At 42.4% G+C, this 22,157-nt stretch overlaps 2 protein-coding genes across 7 annotated transcripts in view; both read right to left on the reverse strand.

Moving 5' to 3' along the window:
- Positions 1-751, reverse strand: part of TNNT2 (troponin T2, cardiac type) — a 34,686-nt gene extending 33,935 nt beyond the window's left edge. For 2 of the 6 annotated variants that reach the window (XM_044448005.1, XM_044447995.1), the window contains exon 1: positions 640-751. The gene's annotated coding sequence lies outside the window, so the exon portion shown is untranslated. The remainder of the gene's footprint in view (positions 1-639) is intronic. The other 4 variants (XM_044448013.1, XM_044448039.1, XM_044448029.1 and 1 more) reach the window with 3 other exon arrangements.
- Positions 752-2,653: 1,902 nt separating this feature from the next.
- On the reverse strand, positions 2,654-21,278 carry LAD1 (ladinin 1). Its single transcript, XM_044432130.1, has 10 exons — positions 21,238-21,278; positions 16,299-16,442; positions 14,197-14,761; positions 13,128-13,250; positions 11,388-11,431; positions 9,064-9,136; positions 8,120-8,248; positions 7,260-7,349; positions 5,903-5,980; positions 2,654-3,828 (listed from the first exon to the last, which is right to left on the reverse strand). The coding sequence occupies exons 1-9, from the start codon at positions 21,276-21,278 to the stop codon at positions 5,915-5,917; spliced, it is 1,275 nt and encodes a 424-aa protein (XP_044288065.1). The 3' UTR covers positions 2,654-3,828; positions 5,903-5,914.
- Positions 21,279-22,157: the final 879 nt, after the last annotated feature.

The raw sequence follows: 22,157 nt of genomic DNA on the forward strand, positions 1-22,157 counted from the left end.
GATTACAATGCATGCTGTTTAATCTTCAGTGCCTATTCTATGGACTCTACAGAATCCTAATTGAGTTGCCTTTTCCTCTCTGATCATCAAACAAGACAAAACAAAACAAAACAAAACAAGACAAAACAGATGTAGCAATTGTCTAAATGCCACATCAATACTCACCATAGTTTAATACTATTTTCTATCAATGTATCATTCAACAAAAACAGTTTTTCACACTTCCATTGTGTTATCCTATCAATGTGATGTCTATATATATATTGTATGTGTAGACTGCTGAATGTACTGTTTTCACATTCCATACCATCCCACACCCCATCTTCCAATGGCACACTTTGCATGCAAATCTGAATTTCTTTTGTTTTCTTTATTTTAAAAAAACCTGATTAAGAGCAGAGTGTAATTTCTCTGCATTTTAAAAACCCCCTAGCAGTGGCCTGACATCTACAAGGAAGAGCTCACTTTTCACTCCTGGAAGGGGTAGTTCCTGAAGATTTGGGATAGGGAAGGTTGAGGGCTAATTTCAAACAATGCCCCTTTCCCAGTGGGTATTAATATCAATTATTGCCAGGTATTTCAAGCATATACCTCAGATAGCTTAAGAATGAGTAATGTCAGCCAAGGTTGGAGCCTTACCTCTTTGCGCTGAGACAACAGGTGAAAAGTCCTTTTGGTGCAAATGAGTGTGGTGCCTGAGAAATGCAACTTTAAAGAGTGAGGTTTTAACAAGGGCAGTCCACCCCAGCCCACCGCCCCCAGGACCAGACGCTTGATTGGAGGAATGCCAGCAGGGGACAGCTTGGAATGCTAAGCTTTGCAGCTATTTTGGCAGCATTCAGCTGAACCCTCTTGTGCAACTCTCTGCTTCCCCACCCCTGAGCCCATATAAGCCCTTGCTATTGTATGGCCTCAGAGAACTGCTATTTTAAAACCGAGATATACAAGTGCCTAAGAGTCTGACACAAACCAGCCAGCTGTCATTCGCAAGTGTCCTGGAACTCTGATATGGAATGTTTTTTGCCTAAGAGGGGTTGGGGTTGAAATCTAGAAGGCTAGCAAATGAGTCTTGACACATAGCTTTGTTCTCCCTGCCCCCAACCCTTTTAATCAGAGTGCCACTGAGACTCACACTGTCTGCACAGCTGTTTTGGCAAATGGGTCAAGAGAGAAATGATAAGGTACCGAAAAAAAAAAAAAAAAAAAAAAAGCTTGGGAAGCCACCATAAAATTGAAGCTTTAAACCAACTGAATTGGGCTCGGGGTGAAAAAAAAACAGAGCTTGCTCCATCATACCTGCAAGGTTTCTGGTACATAGAGCCCAGAACCTCACTCCATGTGTTTCATCTCATATTTCAGTGAAAAGGTAACAGAGAAAAAAAGCATTGTTATGCTGTATTAACTGCTTAGAATGTAGCTAGAACACTTCCTGGGAGTACTGTTCCTCCATCAACTAGGAATTCTGACTTGGGTTTTGCCACTAGCCTCCATCTTTCCAGGTTGTTTAACTTCCAGTAGTGCCTTCCAAATATTCACCATTCAGGGCATATTTCTGGTACTGAGTTGTCTGCTGAGAACCCCCCGAGAATTGTCAGATCAAATCTTATGAAGCATGCTTTAAGGGAACTTATCCTGACCTGGTGCCTTATATATATATCCTACATATCCTGACCTGGTAGGCAGTCCAGCTGTGTTGGACCACATACCTGGATACGTTCTCATGATGGAAGTTGCAGTCCAAAAATCTGGAGGGCATCAGCTTGGGATAGGCAATTCAGAACAAAACCAGATCGATCTCCTGAGCCCAGTCTGAGCACAGCATCACTGCCCTGGAGCTGCATGTGGGCTCACTTTCTCTGAGGAAACTTCTCTGCCATCACTTACTGATCTTCTCACTGAGGCATTCCAGATAAGTTTCCAAGGAAGTTCATGGTCCCCCAGAGCATACTTACAAACTAAACCACAGACTTGTACAGTGTCTCACTGTTGGCCCCAATGTGCTTCTTTCGCTGTGGTCATCTACCATCTTCTCTTGCTCTGATCACCACACAGGAGATAGATGCTACCTCCAGCCCACTTTTATCATAGCATAGATATGCATAGCATAGCATAGATCATAGCATAGCATTATCTTTTTGCAGTGCTGTCAAGATTCCTTCTTTGCTTCCTTATCCACTTATACACATCTCATGCTGGAGTCTTGAAACATCTGCACCAAAGTCCTATTCCCATAATGGCTTGGCATGCAGTAGATGTGGGGCGGGGGGAGGCAGTTTGTTGTGAAAGATGTTCAGGAGCATGCCATGAGCTTCACATAGCTAATTTGCCACAAGCTGTATCCCATGCTTACCTTTAAATGCAGCTGCCGTACACCTAATATGATGGTCCTTGGGGAAGGAATCGTCACTTAATGTGTTGCGTGATATGTACAAGAAGGGGAGTTAGGTTATTCTATCACAGGCCCCTTAAAGAACAACCGGGTGGGCTGTTGCCTGTGTGTCCGGCGTGTGGATATCCTGAAAGATTCTGGCTAGCCATGGTTGGAATCATGGACTAGGCTAGATGAATCCCCAGGCTAGTTTAGCAAGGTTCTGGTTGCATCCTTAGCAAACCAAAGTGAATAGACTAAATAACAGTCAGAAATGACAAGTACTGGAACCAAAGTTATGTTTATTATGAAATACAGTAAAAGCCAAATCCACCCCATGACCAATGAATCTAGAGTAAGGTCTTTGTAGCCAAATAAGGTAAAACAAACAAACCAAAATACATCAAACAACTTGACTTTTGTTATACTCTGGCTTTGCATACAAACCTATGCACCTGTTAAAATCAGCTGTGGACTAATTAGGCTGGACTCTTGTATGTACCTACCTGGGTGGGGTCCCTTTGAGCCCAATGGACCTAGATTCTAATTAGTGGTGCACAGGTTTTCACTATAACTCCTACTGAAAATAATGGACTCATGAGACGATTGTTTCATTCGTTTCAGCAGGCCTTAGTTATGACTAGAGCTGAACTGAAGCAGAAGAGTGCAGCCAGAGAATATATTCTCACCAGTATGTCAGTTTTTCAGGAAGGCTTTTAAGCTATTTTTTCCCATATGGGGTTTCTGCAGACAGAAGGCCCCCAAGACATATTCCAACAGACTGCACTCTGCTGCCCCCCACCCCACACACACATGCACACACATGCACACCTATCACCCCATTTCTGATATTCAGGCAGTGGCAGTTCTCATGGCCCTGATCATTTGCAGGCTTGGCACAATTTTTCTCCTGCTTCGTCCTAGTGACCTCATCATGCATCATAGACAAATTATGTGGTTGTGTGATGACATCATGGAGAGCTGACAAACCGGCTTGTTTTGCTTTGTTCAGTAGCTGGTGCTTGTAGGTATGAGAACTAAATGGTGGATCCTGTTAGAGCATCCGTCATGGCAGAGGCATAGCATATGCATGATCCAATGAATGGACTGTATGTTTCCATGCCTTCAACTTGATGATAGAATGTATGGCTTTAGTATTTGGGGACTAGAAGATGTAGAAGTAGGAAGGGATATAAGTGGATTTGGAAACAGAATTTCTATGTCATAAGTGTCAATTATGTCCCATCCACCAATCAGAAGTTCCCCCCTTTTTTTGCATCACCAAGAAACCCTATCCATAAAAAGGCACAAAAGGCAGGATGTCTGATATTGTTTTCCAGGCAAATGGCCCTATGCAAGGGAATAGTCTGAAACCAAGGGAAGCAGAAGGAGTTCAAGTGGTCCAGGCCTTTGATTTAAATGGAGAGGAGTTGTCCCCAGAGCAGCTTGTACAGGCGCATCTGAAAGATACAAGGAAGCATTCGTTTGGTACAAGGGAGCAAGAAGGTTAAGAGGGATGCTAAATCTGAATATACAAAACTCAAGGTCGGCCTGAGCATTAGGCCTATATAAGCACTAGTTCATATACAGACCAACTTATTTAACATGTTGCCATAAATATTCAGGTTGCAAAATGATTATTATTGCACATTCTCTTTAAATTGCTATTTTGTAAATTTAGGTTCCACTGTTCAGTTCCAGATGGAATATGCGCCTCACCCGCTCTGTTTTATCTTTACAATTAGTGCTACAATGAACTCCGTCCCCTGTGTTTGAGATTTTCCCTCCTTGCAAAAAATAAAATAACATTTCCTGCCTCTTTTTCAGGGAGGAGAATTTTAAAGTCATGTCATGTTAAAGTCATGAGAGTTGGGGAGCAGTTGCTTCATTGACCTTATCAAGAGTCCAAGGGTCTTCTACCTGTTTTTATTTTATTTTATTTTATTTTATTTTATTTTATTAACACCACTTACTTTTTCACAACATTGCAGAGCTCTTTTTTCTTAAAACCTTAGGGGGAAAAACTGCTTGTTACATAGGGGGCTGTTCTCAGACAGGTTTTTAGTCTGGCAGCAGTATCTACAACATCCATGTGAACATGCGAATGATAGAAGCACATAAGGGGTATTTTTAAAGTCAAAACTAGACAGAAGTCCCTTCAGACACTTAATGATGGAAAGAGCTTCAGACACGCTCTTAACGGAAGCTGTGCACTCCAACTCACTAGTTTCACATTTCTTTGCCTCCTCCCCTCCCCAGTCTCTTCCACATGACTTTGTCTCTCCCCCACCCTCCATGAATTGCCAAAAATAAAAGTATTTGGCAGAAAACTACTTGCAACAGTTAAGCTGAGAGATAATGACCCAGTTTGCACTAGCAACTAGTCAGGGCCACACGGGCAACAAGTGAGCACTTTGTCTCCCACCTGCTCAGCACTGCCACATTTCATCTACTTTCTCAAACGACCCAGGAATGCCTCATACTGGGAATGTTTGGTTCAGCATGCAAACACGGAACTCTGGGTTATTGAGGGTCAGACATGCTGGGGTTTGAACCCATGGTTTGCTGTTGTGTTAACACTGAGCTGTTTATTACACGGGGCTGCTGGTCCCTCGACAAATCCTAGTTTTGATTTTGCATGTTGCATCAAATGTTTCAGGAAAAGAAAACTGTTTATGAAAGCAAATGTAAAGCAGGTTAAACAACCCATTCATTAGTACTGCATACAAAGCAGGTGGGTCAAAGTTAAACCTGGCTCTCTGGGTCTGACACTTTAACTACAAGAATTTCATTCAGAAAACACAATAATCCACACTCAAGGTTGAATGTGAATTGTTGAAATGCAGGATGTTGTTATAAACAACCCATGAAGGGAACCCACGGTTTGTTGTTGGGTTGTTAACTGTGAGTGATTTGCCATGGTTTGTTATCTTACTGGGTTAAGACAAAACAATAACCCATGTTTCAAGGGCAAATCATGGGTCAATGGCAACCCACACTCCATCACTAAGTGTGGATTATTGTGTTGTCTGAACTTAGTCAATGCAATAAATGAAATGAAATGCAGCACCGGCCCTGGAAAGATATAATCATTTTTACAATAATTAACTCCTCTCTACCAGCTGCCCCTTGAAGATCTGAAGATCATTTATATGCTCAATCTTTAGCGGTTATAACTGTGAGGAATCTCTGCCTTGCTCTGTGGGTCAGCAACTGCTTCAGCTCTTTCACTGGATTTATATCTTGCCCATCTAACACTGAATCACCAACATTAACTGTCAGGTTGGCTGGATCCATGCAGAATAGCTCCATAATGCATCCATCCCAGTAAGGCATCTATTCTAATACTGCTCAGTCCTTATCAGCAGCACTGTGGTAGCACAATGAACATGTGTTGAATGAGCTGCACTCTGACGTGCCAAACAACTGCATTACTGTTTGCCCCCTACCCAAATCCACTCAGTTCAAAAGAACTTGCTTCACGATCAAAGAGAAGGTTATTTCATGACTTAATTCACCTCCTTTTGCCCTCACCCTGGTTTTCTTTCAGGAATCATTGGACTGTTTCTCCCATTGACTCCGCTGTGAAGTGTTCTCAGTTCTCCGAATGTTCTGCAGGAAAACAAAGGGCAGGTTTTAAAAAGTTATTCCCATAGAGGGCCACTGCTGGCTATTGTTTGCTGATCTAAGCTTGAAATAGGACTTGGAAAATGAGAGAGTAGGGAAAGTTTTTTGGCCCAAGCGCTTTCTCTTTCTCCCTCCCTCCCTCCCTCACACACACACTCACTCACTCACTCACTCACTCACTCACTCACTCTCTGCAGGTACACTTTGTTCCTCCTGAAAATGCCATCCCCATGCTAGGAAGAGTTCTTCAACTAGGCAATTCTCTTGCCGCAACCAGTTGCTGGGAGGAGGCAGGTACCTGAGAAAAAGCTGGTGGATTAGCTGTGGACCTCATGAGGGTGAGAAGTTCGCCTTCTCTGATTTAGAGCCATGAGGTTCCAGTGAAATCCAGACACACCACCTGGATCTTTTTCCATTATGGTGAAACATTTAATGTCACTCCAAGTAAAAATGTCTGCAGGCGGAGGTGTGAGATAGTTGTTTAGTTTCCAGGTGACCATGATGTTCTTTTGAACAACTTTCAAACTTCAATAGGTGATGGCAAAAGGCACACTAGAGCAGGGCAGAATTTGCGTGGACAGGAACGGTCATGTGAGGCACAAGAGATTAAGAGGAATATAGTTTTGAGCAACTCCATCTTCAGTCAGGAGCCCTTAGGGAGGTACATATGACCCACCCCATTCATGTTGGAAGACTGCAGGAGATGGGCACAGGGTGGCATGAAAAAGCTCTGCTCCTGCTGAAGGTGCCTGCCTTGGCCTTCACATAACTGCTTATGGAAGAATTGCTTCCCCACGGTCTACACATTCAGCTGTCTATGTTCCTCACATGCATATCAGTGCGTGTTAAAAAACTTTTGTGTGAGACACACACAAAATCACCAATATGCAAGGAGCATCCTACATACCAGGTGAGCACATGGGGTGTTAGGAAGTGCTTCCCACATGGATAGCAAGCATAAGGTTTGCAGTAAGGGTGTTCATCAGTCATGAGGGTGGGGCTAGTCCAAGCAGTCATGTAATCCCTTCAATGTTTCTCCAAAATGTGGGTACTAGTGATGTGAATTGCCCTCTTGGCAGTTCCAAAGGGCAGAATAAGGGAAACACTTCAAGTTCCTGAACCAAATGAACAATGAGCGAGAGGAATAAAGTCCCTCTCCCATCCCGAGACTTTATTGGCTTCACCTAAGCAGGAAGCAATGACAGCAGTGGTGTGCAAGCAGTTAACCCCTCTAAGTTGCCAGATAGAAAGTGATGCAACACACCTTGACTCCTTCATCCTTGCTAGGCTCCTGTGTACGACTGATCCAGAGATTGATGCGAGATGAGACTCCCCCTGGGATCTTAAAACTCTCCTAGGAACAGAGAACATTAAATGGAGAAAGGAATGAAGAAGTTCCCTATTACTGTATTACTCCACAATGGCAGTTCTCGTTTAGTTTGTCTGGCAAATATGAATCCTTTCAAATTGAATAGACAAAAAAGAAAAAAAGAAAAAAAAGAATGCAAACTCAGTGATAGGATCAGTTACCAGTGTTGCAGGTCGGCAAGAAAAGTAAATGCTTGTTTCGAAAACAAGAACTTCCTCCACATTATTTTAGAACTTTATGAATTTGTGCACTTGTACAAGTTCATTTTTATTCTTTCTAGCATAACTTTAGTTTACCCAAATGCAGATGTGAGAGTAAAGAATCTCTTTGGTGACATGCCTAGAACTATGATGAAATATTGTAAGTTTGAAGTGCTGGCTGATAGGGCCATGGAGACAACAGGTGGCAAAATCTATGCCTGCTTTATCTCCTGCTGCATCAAGAGATTCAAATATATAAGATTGTCCGGGGAGACCTGCAAGTGACACCAGTAGGGGGAATACAGTGAGGTCAGGGAAAGGTGGCATAGTTATCTGGACTATGAGGCACTGCACCCCTAAGGTCCTCTGGCTTGGAGTCTGGTGACCATTCTGCTGCACAACAGGGTTGAGCAACTTTACTAGGGCTGTGACGAGATGGCCCGCAACTTGAGGGTGCCACTTACCTCTGTCCAAACAATCCCTACTAACTTTTGTGGAGTTCAGCTGCTGAGCATCACTTCAAGCTCAATGTTTCTCCCTGTGCTCAGTCCTTACCTTCCGAATAAGAGTGGTAGGCTCAGCCCGCACATTGGTTTCAAAGATACTGCGCTTACTGGCCACACCCTCAGAGGATGGTTGGAAATTTTTCCAAGCAGATGGAGACAATTTGATTGATCCCGATCTCTGGGAACAAGAAGAAAGTCAAGCACCAGAACAAGTTCAAATTGCACAGCTGGGAGATTCTCTTCTTAGAGAGTCCCTGGTGGACAAGTATCTTCCTTTTCTCTTCATATGTATTCTTTTCCTTTCCCCAAAATGCTTAATTGACTTTTATTAATCTGCTACTCCCATGATACATAGAATTCCTTCTCCCTTCTTTCCCCAAGGCTACATTTTGGATTCATTTATTCCTCATGCCTTGGTGTACTGATCCAAAGCTTCCTGAGAATATTCATATTAGACAATGAATATTCTCTTATATTCTCTTCTATAAGAGTCTAGTAAGTTCTACCTAACAGTATTTTAAATATATGGTGCAGGAGTGGCAAACCTCCAGCCTACAGATTAAATCTGGCCCACTAGCCTGTCCTCCCCACATCCACCGACAAGGCCTCCATAGAGGTTTCTCACTAAAGCCTCTTAGAGAAGGAAATGGGGCAGTAGAGCAACTCCCAACTTAAACAGAGATCCTCCCAGAAGCAGCTTCATCAGCTTCACTTGCCCTGCACCCTTCCTGCTGAAGAAAGACAAGAGTGAGAGAAGCCAGCTCAGGACATGTGCATGAATGGGAGGAGGGTACGCACACATGTGTGAATGGGATGTTGGCAAGGGGCAGCACAGCAACAGTGGGGACTAACACATCACCTTCCTCTGGGCAGGTGGCCCCTGATGTGCCTGCTCAGAACTAATTCCGCCCTCTGGCTGAAAAGATCCCCCACCCCTGAGATCTAGGGGAAACAGTGATGTCATGAGCCAATTCTTCATTTCACTGCATTTACCTGCACGGCAGATGTATATTTCTCCCGCTTCTCCTCTAGTGTAGCACTGCATGCTGGGAGCCTCATGCTGGCACTAGAGAAGCAGAGGCAAGTAAGAGAGAATGTGAAAATTTGGTGGCAACAAGTGATCTCGAGAGCATCATTGGGTTCTCATTAGAATTGCACGAGAACCTAAAGATGAAATGAAAGTTCATACTAATTTGATATTCCAGAATACCAATTCTTGAACATTTTCACATTTTGCTTTTGAAATTTCAGACTGAGAGAAATGTAATGTTTTAAAAGGGTGTGCAAACCACTTAAAATTGTATTATATAATGCATTATATAAGAACCATAAATAAAAAATAAATATTATATTTAAGGCAGTCATGTACCAAGCCTCTCATTTTATACCTTTTATCCTTCTTTGGGAATATCTATAACTGGAAATATTGGGAAAACACAATTTTTAAGTTAATTTTTTTGCAAGTAAATTGAAAGTAAAGGAAATTTAATATTTCCACCTTCCCTCTGTTGAATCTCTGGTCTAGTCATGGCTCAGGTCATTGCTCTGTGTAATTCCATTTGTAAAGATTTTCACAGAATAAGCCTAGGATCTCTAGAGAGCCCTTGGATTTTTCAGATTCCAAGATCCAGAGTCAAACAGGAGCTCTGACCTCAGAGCTGGGGTCTGCTACCACTGCTGCCACAGTTGGTGCAGAAAAAAAAACAACACTGGCAGCTTCTCTGAGGTCGTAAGAGTGCTCTTAGAAGAATGGTAATGGAAGTGTGAAGGTTTCCTGGAATTCCCATTGGACTGCACCCCCACCTGCTTAGCACTTTGAAATACCATGAATGAGTTACCCAGACATGTTTCCCACCCAAACATTTCAAATTCTGTTTCAGGTAATAAGTTTCAGCTTCTCCCATATGAGCCTGCCAGGTTCTGAAGAGCTTTAGGAAAAGCCCTTCTTCTGAGACCACTAACTTCAGGGGCATGTGTGATGGTGACCAGAGGGGTTTTTGGGGGGCCTTCCCAGGCTACCAAACTCCCTCCCGAGGGAGGTTAGGTTGGTGCTCGCTCCCGCTCTCTCTTTCTCTCTGTGCTGTCTTTCCGTCAGCAGGCAAAGACCACTTCATTCAAGACATCCTTCAACTGTAAGTGGGTTCTGTTGGGCTAGATGCTATCTCTTCCTCCTCCTGTATTGTTATGCATATATTCTGTTCCAGTGCATTGTTTTAATCAATTTTAATTCTGTTTGTAAGCCACCCTGAATAAAATTTTTGGTTGAAAGGCAGGTTACAACGCACATCAAACAAACACACAAACAAATAGTCTAATGGTTCATTCACACAACCTTCAGGGTAGATCATAGTTGCTTGCATTTCACTGATGGAAATCTGAGAGAAAAATATGGGTACAATCCTGTGATAATTGTTCATTTTAGCCCTCTTGGCCAAGCCATCTCCATTCCAAAACTCTGATTGGATTTTGAGTAATCAGTTTTCCCAGAAATCCTTCATCACAATTTCATGCCAACACATTGTTTTCATGTTATTGGCAGATTATCAATAATCAGTTTGAACTGATAAAAGGTCTGTGTGTGTGTGTGGCTGGCCCGGGGGTGGGGGGGGGGCAGGGAATCTCTACAGTATATTGTAGAAACAGAAAACAATTACTGTTGCCATTTCTTCCTTCCATTTTTGAGCACCCAGCACAAGAGACTCTAGATAACTTAAATATTTGCATACTGAATTTTAAACACTTGTGAACCAAATCACCAACCATGTTTGCTTTGTGTTTCTTGTTCTGTACCACTAGAGAGAGACAAAGACTATGTTTGCGTTACAGCTTACAATAGATTCTGCCTCCAGTGGCTAATGGGAGAATTGTAGCTTTTAAAATAGAACTACCTGCACCTAAACACATTTACAAAATAGAAACAAGCTCCACTCATCCAAGAGCCACTGCAACACATCTTTGAGATATGAGTATGTTTTTACTTCTTCCTACAAGCAAAATCAAGATTCACTTTATTGCCAATCCAGTGGGTTACCACAGGTCACTGTTATTGCTCCATTTTATCGTATGAGACTTGTGCAGATACAGGAGGGAAACTGGCCTGCTTCAGGTCAAGTGAGATCCCTTTCTAGAGAAAAGGGGGAGAGCCATACTTACAGCCTTTTCCCATCCCTTCCCACCCCTACACCGAAATCCAACAATCTTCCTAATATATTGGAAATATTCATAACAAAGAAAAGTAACCAAATTTCATGAGTGCTAAGTGTCCTGAGCAAACAAACAAAAAGAAATAACAAAAAGAATGGTTAATATCCATTTACCTTCTATGTAATTTATCTTCTTCTTTATCTTTCCTAGGGACGACCTAGAAACAGAAGAGAAGTGCAGCCCTGAGTCAGAAGGGAAGCATTAATATCAGGCTGAGCCCTGGCAAAAGGACACTTTCCAATGTGGAGCTTTAAGGCTGGGAATGATCAAGCAGCCAAATGACTCAGAGCACTTGGCAAACTCTGATCTGCCCCCTGGGTTCCCAGAAATGTTGATAAGCTAATGGGGAGCCGCACAGTCCTACGCATCATGAGACTGAAAATGCCCTGTAACGCCCAGCATTCCCTAGCCAGCTTTGCTTTCCTAATCTGGCCCTTGGACCAAAGGTTGTCTTCCAGCACCTCTAACAGTTGTGCAGAAAAGTGAATTTCATGAGGTGCTGCTTGTCATGCAAATGGCACAAAGAGGAATCCCTTTGTTGTTTCCCATTGCAGGCAGCATAGGGATCCATCTCCCGCCAAGGAGTGGGCAGTGCTCGAGGAGGGTAGGGGGAGTGGCCCTCAGCCTGCTCAAGTCTCAGCAGGCCAGTCTGGGGGCAGCAATGGCTGCATTAGGCTCACAGGCTGAAGGGCACCTTCCCATGTTTCACAGCATCGCTGCATCAGTTAATTATAAAAGTGTACGTGTGCATTCTGTACAAATCCTTAATTTTGCCTAACAAACCATTTGCAAGCTGGATCCTAAAACTTCAATGGGCACTGTGTGCATGCAGTTTCAAGCATATACATGTAGAAATAAAAAACATGAACTTATTTTCTAAAGAATTACTGACTCATTTGATATTTTTGTTTAGACTAATACTGTAGCACCAAAAGGAACATATGTGTTGAATAAAAGGACCTAAAATAAATGAAAGGATCTAACTGATAAAAGCTCTTGCTTCATCTTTAATCCATACCAACAGTGGGACTCTAAAGTATCCTACAGACCAAATGCCAGCTTATTTACTTACTCACTTTGATATGATGGCTTCATAGGTAATTCTATGATCAGCTACATGTCCCTTTTTACAACAGCTAGTAATATCAACTGCAGCATGAAATTTGGCAACATCCCCACAGAAAAACAGTTGCAATCCCCAAGCCTAAGTGCTGAAACTGAGAATGTTGATTCCAGAAATACCAGACCTTCAAAAGAACCAGTATTATTTTGGTCTTTCACAGAGGGCAGGTGGGCAGGATACAAGGAAATCCACTGAGAATGAATTTTAAGAAGAAGATCAGGTCTGAAATTCAGTATTCATCTGAAAGGGACTCTGCCACTGTGTTTGAATAGGCTCAGTTGCTCCAAATTGACACTGAGTTGTTGGTGTGCAAGTTGAGCCTGCTCGTGACTTCTATCTCTAAGTATGTACATCTAAGATTTCTTTTCTCTAAGTCCTCATATTTAAAAAGAAATCACTACAGAAATCTGCACATACCAGAGCTATGTACTTTCCAACTTCAGATTTGTGCAAATATTGCCAAGTGCAATATTTCCACAAATTGTTTACCAATTTGAACAAATGGGGCTAATTAGTGCAAATTATGAAATTTGGACTAATCTCCTTAGTGTTCTTGGTTTAAATGCACAAACCATGACCTGTCTGAGAGATGTCCACCAAAAAAGCCCAAGTCAGGAAGTTCATCAAGCTGAAACAAGCCAAACTTCCCAGCATCAGTACGTCCCTACTTTAAAATAGTCTGTCCTTTTCAAGTGAGGGATCTTTTGCTACCTTGGTAATGAATGCTTACCCGGAATGAGATTGTCCTTGGGCTGGCCCGTTTCAATGAGCTCCCATAGGTAATCACAGGGTGGGAGATTTGTAGGGGACTTGCAGATCCATCTCGGGGAGAGGAAGTGCTTCTTTCTGTCGCCTAGAAGACAAATGTGAATCAAGAAATAATAGGAAGGCGGACTGAGATAAGTATCATAGGCTGACCCAATAATGTAAGATTTACTTTTTTTTTAATGGAGTGAAGAGTCCCTTATGCCAAGCTACAAACCTATGCAAATTTACCTGGGAGGATATTCCACTGAGTTCAGTAGCACATCTGAAAACACATGTGTGGGATTGCATTGCGCATCTGACAGACCTTGTCTGATTGTGTCTTCAATTTCTGAGTAAAAGTGTGAGGTTTTGAGCATTCCTCATTATTTAACTCTTCCAAGCATGCAGTAAATGCCTGCCTAATACATCAGTTGGCAGCCTGGGTGTGGAAAGTCATTTCTAGTTAGGCTCACGTGACATTTTCTTTATGGTCAACTCGGCTGAAGTCAAATTGACTTTTTACTTCTCGTAGGCCTTACAAATGCCTTCATTCTTAATATTCTGAACCACCCTGTGGGCTGTATATTTGTTGGCTATTGGCTTTTGTCTCCAAGGAAATACTTCTGCCACAATTATTTGAAAATATTGCATTTTAAATTGCATTTTAAGCAGAGAACAATGCTATTAGTTGGTTTATAGAAATAAAATAAAGAAATAAAATAAAGAAGTTGGATGAGCGCCATTTGGTGTTTGACTGGACTAATCCTTTTTCTGCACCCCATACTCTGCCAGTGTCCCTTGGGTCCTCTTTGAGCTCCCCAACCAGTCCTCACTGTATCCAGCTCCAATTTCAATTGCTGAGTGAAACTGTCTACTCTGAAGACAGAAATGAGCCGTGACTCCATCTTTTCAGCTCACTTCACCAATAATTTGTGATACACAAGTTTAAACACATATCTCATACACATATGAGAGACACATCTCATATGCGTATGATACACATATCTCATCTCATCTCATCTCATCTCCCCACTAAAAACACAACTGAGTACCTGTGGCACAGAGGAAGATGTAGCTGCAGCAGCTTCTGAGAAGTTCTTTACTCGTGACTGAATCTTCACCTCAAGCCGACTGATACTCTTCCGTTTCTCTGGTGTTTGTGTGGCCACCTCATCCTGGACTGCAGCAAGTCTCTGAGATTCATGTGTATTTGGAGCCTTCTGCTCATCACTAAAGACCTCATCTGTGCTCTTCTCTTCCTTATTCAAGTTTTCATGTTTCTTCACTGTTGTCGTCTCCCTTTCCTGACCCAGACTTAGATGCTTTCCTTCTGCACGGCCTTTTTGCTGAACCTGAACTTCACATTTTCCCACTCCTGGATTCTTCTGTTCTTGGGGAAGTTCTGAAGATGACTTTACTTTCTCTCCAACAGTTTCCTTTTCCAACTTCCTAGCACCCAATGTCTTCTTTGTATCTTGTTTTGCATTATTTAAAATTGCCACTTGCCTTTTCACCTTTTGGTCTTCTTGCTTATTTAGTATGTCTTCCAGTGTCCTCTCATTTTCCAGTTTTGAGCTCTCTAGCTTTGATGGTTTGGCGTCAGAGGAACTGGAGAGCCTATAACGGAAGAAATGTGAAACTTTCAAAACTCTAGAAGTGACACTGGGGGCACTAAAGTGTTAGGCTTTATGTATGCTTTTCCAAATGTGTTATCCTGGTTCAGAGCAACTTATACATGGGGTGGGCAGCTTCCATAAGTCCTAGTCAGCACAGTCAATGATGAGGGAACTCGGGAAATCTTAACCAAAGTTTGTGGAGGCCACAACTTGCTCACCCCTGTTTATAGAGTTGGAAATTCCAAACCAGGTTACGGCTAATCTCACATTCACTTGTCCGTCCGTCTGTCCGTCCGTCCATGCATCCATCCATCCATCTATCTATCTATCTATTTATTGGATTTTGGCCCATCCTATTAGCCACAGGGCTCCTGGGCAATTTACAAACAATAAAACCATATTAAAAACTATACACAACATTCAAAACACAATATTAAACACTTAATCAAATAATAATAAAGGTGTTCCTTTGTCACACCTTAACAGAACCTACATTTACATAAAGGACATAACCACACTCTATATTAAAATATGCCACCATTAAAACCAAACCAACAATTATGATACTAGCAAAATAAAAAGATCTTTGCATGGTACCAAAGGGAATATAAAGAAGGCACCAGGCACACCTCTCTGAGGAGCTCATTCCACAATTGGGGTGCCACTCCGGAAAAGGACCTTCTTCTTGTAGTCACCCTCCTCAATTCCTGAGGAGGCAGCTCCTTCAGAAGGGCCTTGAATGCTAATCTAAAGGGCTGAGTAGGTTCATATGGGAAGAGGAGCCCCTTTAGATACCCTGGCCACAAGCCACGCAGGCCTTTAAACACTCATGTTATCACCTTGAATTGGTTCTGAAGCTTAACTGGTAACCAGTGGAGGTGATAGCAGACTCCCTTTATAGGATTATATCTGCCAATCCTCATCAGCAGCCTAGCTGCCCTGTTCTGGACCAACTGAAGTTTCTGGACCGTCTTCAAGAGAAGCCCCATGTAAAGCACATTGAATCAATCCAGGCTAGAAGTTACCAGTGCATGAGTTGTCCAGTCCTATCTGTCCAAATAGGGCCACCACTGATATATCAGCCTTAGCTGATGGAAGGTGCTCCTAGCCACCGAATCCACCTGGAATTACAGTGACAACTTGGGGTCCAGGAGCACCCCCAAACTATGAACCCTGTCCTTTAGAGGGATTGCAACTCCATTCAGGACAGGAAATATGTTGCCCATCTGAACAGATGATCCTCCCCACCAACAGTATCTCCATCTTGTCTGGATTAGGTTTCAGTTTACTGGCCCTCATCCAACCCATTATTGAGGCCAGACATGTCCTTAAGAAAAGTAATTGCACGGGTTGAGTGAGTCAGGCCCAAATGCCCTGGTTTGCTTTGGAAATTTCAGCCAGAGACCTTTACATTCCAATTAGAAATGGATGACCATTCAGATACTTCCTCTGGTTTGGGATAGATGACAGCCAGAAACAGCTTCAGTTTGCATAGCCATGCCCAATCTTATGCACACTGAGTAACACAACCCACATACCTATTTGCTACTTGACTAGTTGCATTCTGTGCAGCACAGGAAGCTTCCTCCTTTGCTTCCGAGGCAGAACTTAGCTGTCTATCTCTTCTCCTGCGCTCTCTCTTCTGTTCTTCCTCATCCTCAACACTCCACTCTCTTGCCAGGCTGGAAGGGAAAGCATGCAAGAAAGACAAGTCATTTTTACTCAGAATCTTGCTCAGAGATAAAGAAGACTATAAGTGCAGAATTCTTTTGTTACACTGTGGTGGGCAGCGAGATTCTGAACCTGCCTGATGTGGGCAGCATCTTCTGCAGATTGTACAAGCATTTGAGGTTAAGATAGGTGGGAGCCCAAGATTCAGTGGGAGCGACCCACCTTTGAAATCAGCACCAATATCAGAATCTATTCCCTGATATATGATAGATTTTTAATGCATCAGTTAAATTGTTTTGGTTCTTTTGTGGATAATTTTTAATGCTATGTTAAATGTTGTATGTTCCGTTGCACTCAGTCTTGTTGTTGATGATGAGAAAGAGGCCCACAAAATTGTTGTTATATCATTTTAAAATATGTTAAAAGCCTTGGGGTGAAAATAGGAGCAATACAAATACAGAAGGGTGCCCCTAATTTTCTCTGCAATATGTTGGAATGTATCTTATTGTAGCCAATAAATATGTTTAAAACACTTCAATCCTATTCCAGTCTGGTTTAAGAATTTCACATAGAGCACTCTCCTATCTAAAAATTATGCACTTTTCATCTACCACATGTATTTTCTACATTCTCGGGTGCCGCACTTACATGAATAATGCATATCTGAATCTGCTCTGAGGACCTGCATTTGGATTGTGAGAATCTTACAAAACCAGTTGAGGGAGCAACTGCCACAAAAGAACCACGTAGGGATGAATTAGCACTGCCCACCTAATGTTGCTCCTTAGTTTATGCATCAGCATCTTACCCTGAATACCTGCCACCCCTTCTGGACAACCTGACCATAGTGCATGCCTTACTCAAGGCAACCAGTCCAGATCCTAGTCTTATATGTCTCCCTATCTTACAGTTTTCTGGATGTGGAGGAGTCACTGTCCCTCATACTACAGGTGTGCTTCTGTGAAAATTTCCTGCTCTGCTTGTATGCACATTTGCCCATAAGCAGTTGTGTGGGAGGCTAGCCCTAAGGAATTAATCATATGCAGCACAGCATTTCTCAGAGCAATATTGCACCTCCTATAATCTGCAACACCTGTGAGCACAGCCCCACTCTCTAGACAGCACCAGAGACGCAGAGAGATTAAAAGAGGCCATGCCAGGGCACCATTCACCTCAAGCAAAACTGAAATCCATGAAATGTTCCAAGAGAAGAAAGCATCTCAGACAGCAATGTGTTATCGGTAGCTACATGGCCCTGGTTGAAGCTCCTGTGACCGAATGTCAGCTCTAGACGGTGGCATGGAGGTGCCCAGCTTTCTGGCACTCATGGAAGTTGCCACTCAAGTGTGTAGCTATTCCATGGTGCTGGTTAATCATTACCACAGCAGGGATTCCATCGCATTTTTATTTCCAATATCAAGTTAAGCCTTGTTGTTTTCCACTCTGAGGGAGGGTTATGCAAAGGGGGGTGGGTGGGGAGAGTGCACATAACAAAAGATTGGAGGGAAGAGAGAGAAAAAGTGAAGATACAGCAGCTTTTGGCATTTAATTTTTAAACCGTATTGGAGCAGGGGATAACCTGCCCTTAGCAGTGAATCCAGAAACAGAACTAACCTGCTTGGGCCATTCATGACCCACAGGCTCTTCCCTTTGGTTGTTTTTAGATCACAACAAGACAGTGCCCACCTCTTCTACAATGACCTGATCTTTAAAAAGTTAAAAAGCAAAAAGACACACGGAATTGTTGCCATGCCTGTGACATCATGACTTGACCACAGGAATTAGTGCTTTGGATCCAGAGTACTAGTATTTGCTCCAGCCATCTTCAGCCATCATTTAGCCCATATTTAAAAGCCCCACCAGAGAGCTGTGTGGAATAAACCTGTTATATTCCCAACACCTGTGTGATATCTGAATGAGTAATCGGAGTGCAAAAGAAAACTAGTATTAGCACATGGTTAACCTACGGGATTCTCCACCACAAGATGTAAGGCTGGTTGCCAACTTGGAAGGCTTTGAATGGGATTAGGCAAATTCAAGGAGGATAAGGATACTTGCTGTGGTGGTTGTATATGACTTCCATATCAGATAGATTGTGCCTTTTTGTGCCAGTAACTGTGGCATACAATTGCTAATGTATTTTGTTTATTACATTGGTAAACAGTCCAGCAGCTGAAGCTCTCTGCATGATTCACAAGATTAAAATCTTTAAAATACTTTCTAATGCAAACAAATAAATAGACAATGCACAGCAGTCCACACATATCTAGAACTGAAGCCATGACTAAAGGCCTTATCATTTGCTGGCCAGAGAATGCCAGAGAAAAAGAAGTCTTAATCTGCCACCAAAATCATATCAATGCCACTGAAATCATATCAATGCTGGTTCCAGCTGAGGCCCATCAAAGAAATTGTTCCATAATTGAGGGAAGACACCACTGAGAAGTCCCAAATGAAAGTGCTCATGCTGCAAGTGAAAGAAGAAAATGTGAAAACAGGACTGCAGCTGAACATAAGTAAGTAAAAATCACGACTACAGAAGAACTACAGAACTTTATTGTCAACAATGAAAAAATCAAAATGGTGAAATTTTATATACCTTGGCTCAGTCATCCATCCAAAAGGAGGCTGCAGCCAAGAAATTAGAAGACTCAGATGTGGAAGGGCAGTAATGAAGGAACTAGAAAAGATAATATTTCACCGGAGACCAAGGCCAAGACCATTGAGACCACTGTATTCCTAGTTACTACATATGGCTGCAATAGCTGGATAGTGAAGAAAACTGACAGAAGGAAAATTAATACATTCAAAATATGGTGCTGGAGGAGCACTTTGTGAATACCCTGGGCTGACAGAAAGTGGAACAAATGTTCATCAAGCCAGAGCTTTCCCTAGAAGCAAAAATGACAAAACAGAGGCTGTCATATTTTGGACACATCATGAGAAGGAAAGGCTCACTGCAGGAGACAACCATGTTAGGGAAAGTTAAAGGCAGAAGATGAAAGGGAAGACCAAATAAGAGAAGGATTGACTCCACATAAGCAGCCACAGTCTTGAATTAGTCACAGACAGGGCTTTTATTGATAGGGTCATCACAAGTCAAAGGTAACTTGATGACACATAACTACAACCACTGAGAATACTTATTCCCTTGTTGCCACTTTCTGAGCCGATCTTGAAGGACACGTAGAGGAAGGTCTTAGATGACGAACATACTGTATGGGTAGGTTCATGCCAGAAGAGGTGCTTCAAAAGGTACTCATGCCCTGCTGTGGGCTTCCCATTGGGATCCACTTGGCCACGGTGAGAAGAAAAATTCTGGACTAGGCAGTCTTTGGTCTGATCCAGCAGGGTCTTATGCTCTTATCATATATATTCGGTTTAATTATAATGCTAGTCTGCAGCAAATTTAATGAGACAGGTTTTTTAAAACTGATATATGCTTACTCTGTTAACTATTTCTGCGAAGCCATATCCATAGCACTGACAAGCATGTTATCATTAAAGAACTGGTGGCATGGTTCTTGTCCTTGGCAGTTTGATTTTTTTCTTTAAGATAAAAGTTTTTCTTTCAAAATTACGTTGTATTAACCTCCTTACACTGAACCTACTCCTAAAAGGCTGATCAGCACACTTGTATGCAAAATGCATTTAGGCATGAGTGCACATCTCCAGGGCTGAATATTCCTATCACTGTGCCTAGTAAGTCACAGAAAGTAAGCCTGATTCCATCCTACCCTCCAAGGTCAATCACAGAGATACCTCCTGCCTGGTGCTGTAGAACACTATGATAGTCAGCCACTACACTGATCCTAAATGCTTTAGGTAAAATCCTACGCATGATTAGACAGAAAGCAGTCCAGAACTTTCAGCATACCCCAGCTGCTGGACCTTTTTCTGTATGAACATGCATAAGATTATGTGCTTAGGTACTTTCCAACCACAGCTTTAAAAAAATGTGTCCATGTGATCTGTTGAAAAGGAGGCTGGATGGAACTGCACCTTCATTCAAAGTCCATCGCATGCCCAGGTTCACTGAAGTATGTTACGTCAAGGGCAAATCATGTCAGTGCCAATGAAAGCTTCCCTCCTGGAGGGAATGCAGCTTCAATGTGGTGGTGAAGGAAGGTTTCAGGACATGTTGCTGCCTGAAGTAAAGACTCTGACCCTGCCCTCCCACTGGCACATCCCATGGACTGGTAGATGAATCTGTCTTCAATAGCGGTGATGAGAGGGCATCTTCCACTGCATATTAAGTAGGCTGGCTAAGTTAGGGTGCCCAGGACAGGCAGGGAGCATGCAGATCTTCCAGCACTTTGCCAGTCTGTAGTTCTACAAGAGATATGCTTTGAGAATAAACACAACACAAAGGGAATGATAAAAAAATAGCGGATTTACTAATCTTGAATACATCTTCATTTGTGGACCAGACTGGGTACAGCAGCAGACCATAATAGGTCCACAAGCCAGATGACCAACAGTCTCGTCCTAAACAATGCATTGCTTTGACTAGAATGCATTTCAGATCTGTATTTATCTACATGGTTCCTAAACTTGTCCTTAGATTTAGATCAGTGCATCTTGAACCAGCTGGCTTTCTTCCTTGCAGCATGGGTTCGAGAGTTTAATGGACATCAAACAGAGATGATCTTGCCTCACTGTGGTACAGCTAGGTAAACTCTGACCATGGACTTAATAGTCTTAAGGCCCTTTAGATGGCCCTGTTCATTATTGAAGTTCTGAAGCCTTAAGCTGTCATTCTTTTTCTCCCTCTCCGACTATTCCATGCTTTACTGCTGTTTTTACATTCCTGCAATCTCAAGCAACACCGTGTCTGCCAACAACATGACTGCGAGAATTAAGAAGAACCTCCTCCTGCTGCTTCTGTTGCTGCTGCTGTGATACCTCATCCCCTGCCATTTTTGGATAGTCTGTTGGACACCTTGCAAAATCAAGGTATGAAGAATGCAAAAAGGAAGAGTTTCCTTTGCTGCTCAGCAATTCATGGAATGGGTGAATTCCTTTGAGAACAATCTTTTGTAGCTTCATGTTGCATAAATTCTGAAAATTAATTGAGCATTTTTGGAACAATTGATTCTTAGTGGGGGATTATAAAAGTAGCAGGAATTCATTGCATTAGATTTTCCTCCTATATTTATAAAGCAGTTATGCACCTCACAGGTATTTCTTCTCTACTTCCTTAGCCATTTCCTTTCCAGCTTATTAGCACATCTGCTGCAGAAGAGGGAGTGTTCAGGCTCAGAAATTAGAAAATGAACTTGGTTGATCTTATCTCAACCACAGTCTTCTAGCCAAATCTAAGGCTATTTGTGCTATGAATAAATAAATGGAAGCTATCTGCATAAAATCTAATTAAAATCTGGGTTTCAAATGGGGTGGAGAAGCATTCTGTACATAAAATGAACATCATTGTTGTTGCCATCACCCCTGCTCTAGCAGAACCCCACTGAAACAGGAAGTCTTATTCTGCTTCCTTCTAGCTTGTCTGGAGTCACCTAGAACATTCTCTGCTGAGAAGTTGTAGTTGTGTAACTTAATCCATGGACAGTGACCAGCACTTCCTGTGCAGACTCTCACGGTGCCATGGAATCTTCAGTATATTCCTGCCAACAACTGGACAAAACCTATTATTTGAACATTTGTAGGATCTCAGTTCAATCAAAAAGCAGGATTCCTGACTGTAGACACCAAATTGGCTCTGTTCA

The sequence above is a fragment of the Varanus komodoensis genome, unplaced genomic scaffold, assembly GCF_004798865.1.
Source record: "Varanus komodoensis strain SLA01 unplaced genomic scaffold, ASM479886v1 scaffold1, whole genome shotgun sequence".
Classification (NCBI taxonomy): Eukaryota; Metazoa; Chordata; class Lepidosauria; order Squamata; family Varanidae; genus Varanus; species Varanus komodoensis.

Excerpts from the sequence above, each read along its gene's own strand:
- LAD1 (XM_044432130.1), bottom strand. The coding sequence starts at position 21,278 with ATGTTGTTGGCAGACACGGTGTTGCTTGAGATTGCAGGAAT. Across the intron at positions 8,249-9,063 it reads AATATACATCTGCCGTGCAG|AGATCGGGATCAATCAAATT; the intron begins GTAAATGCAGTG and ends TCTTGTTCCCAG. Across the intron at positions 5,981-7,259 it reads GCAAGGATGAAGGAGTCAAG|AACATTCGGAGAACTGAGAA; the intron begins GTGTGTTGCATC and ends GTTTTCCTGCAG.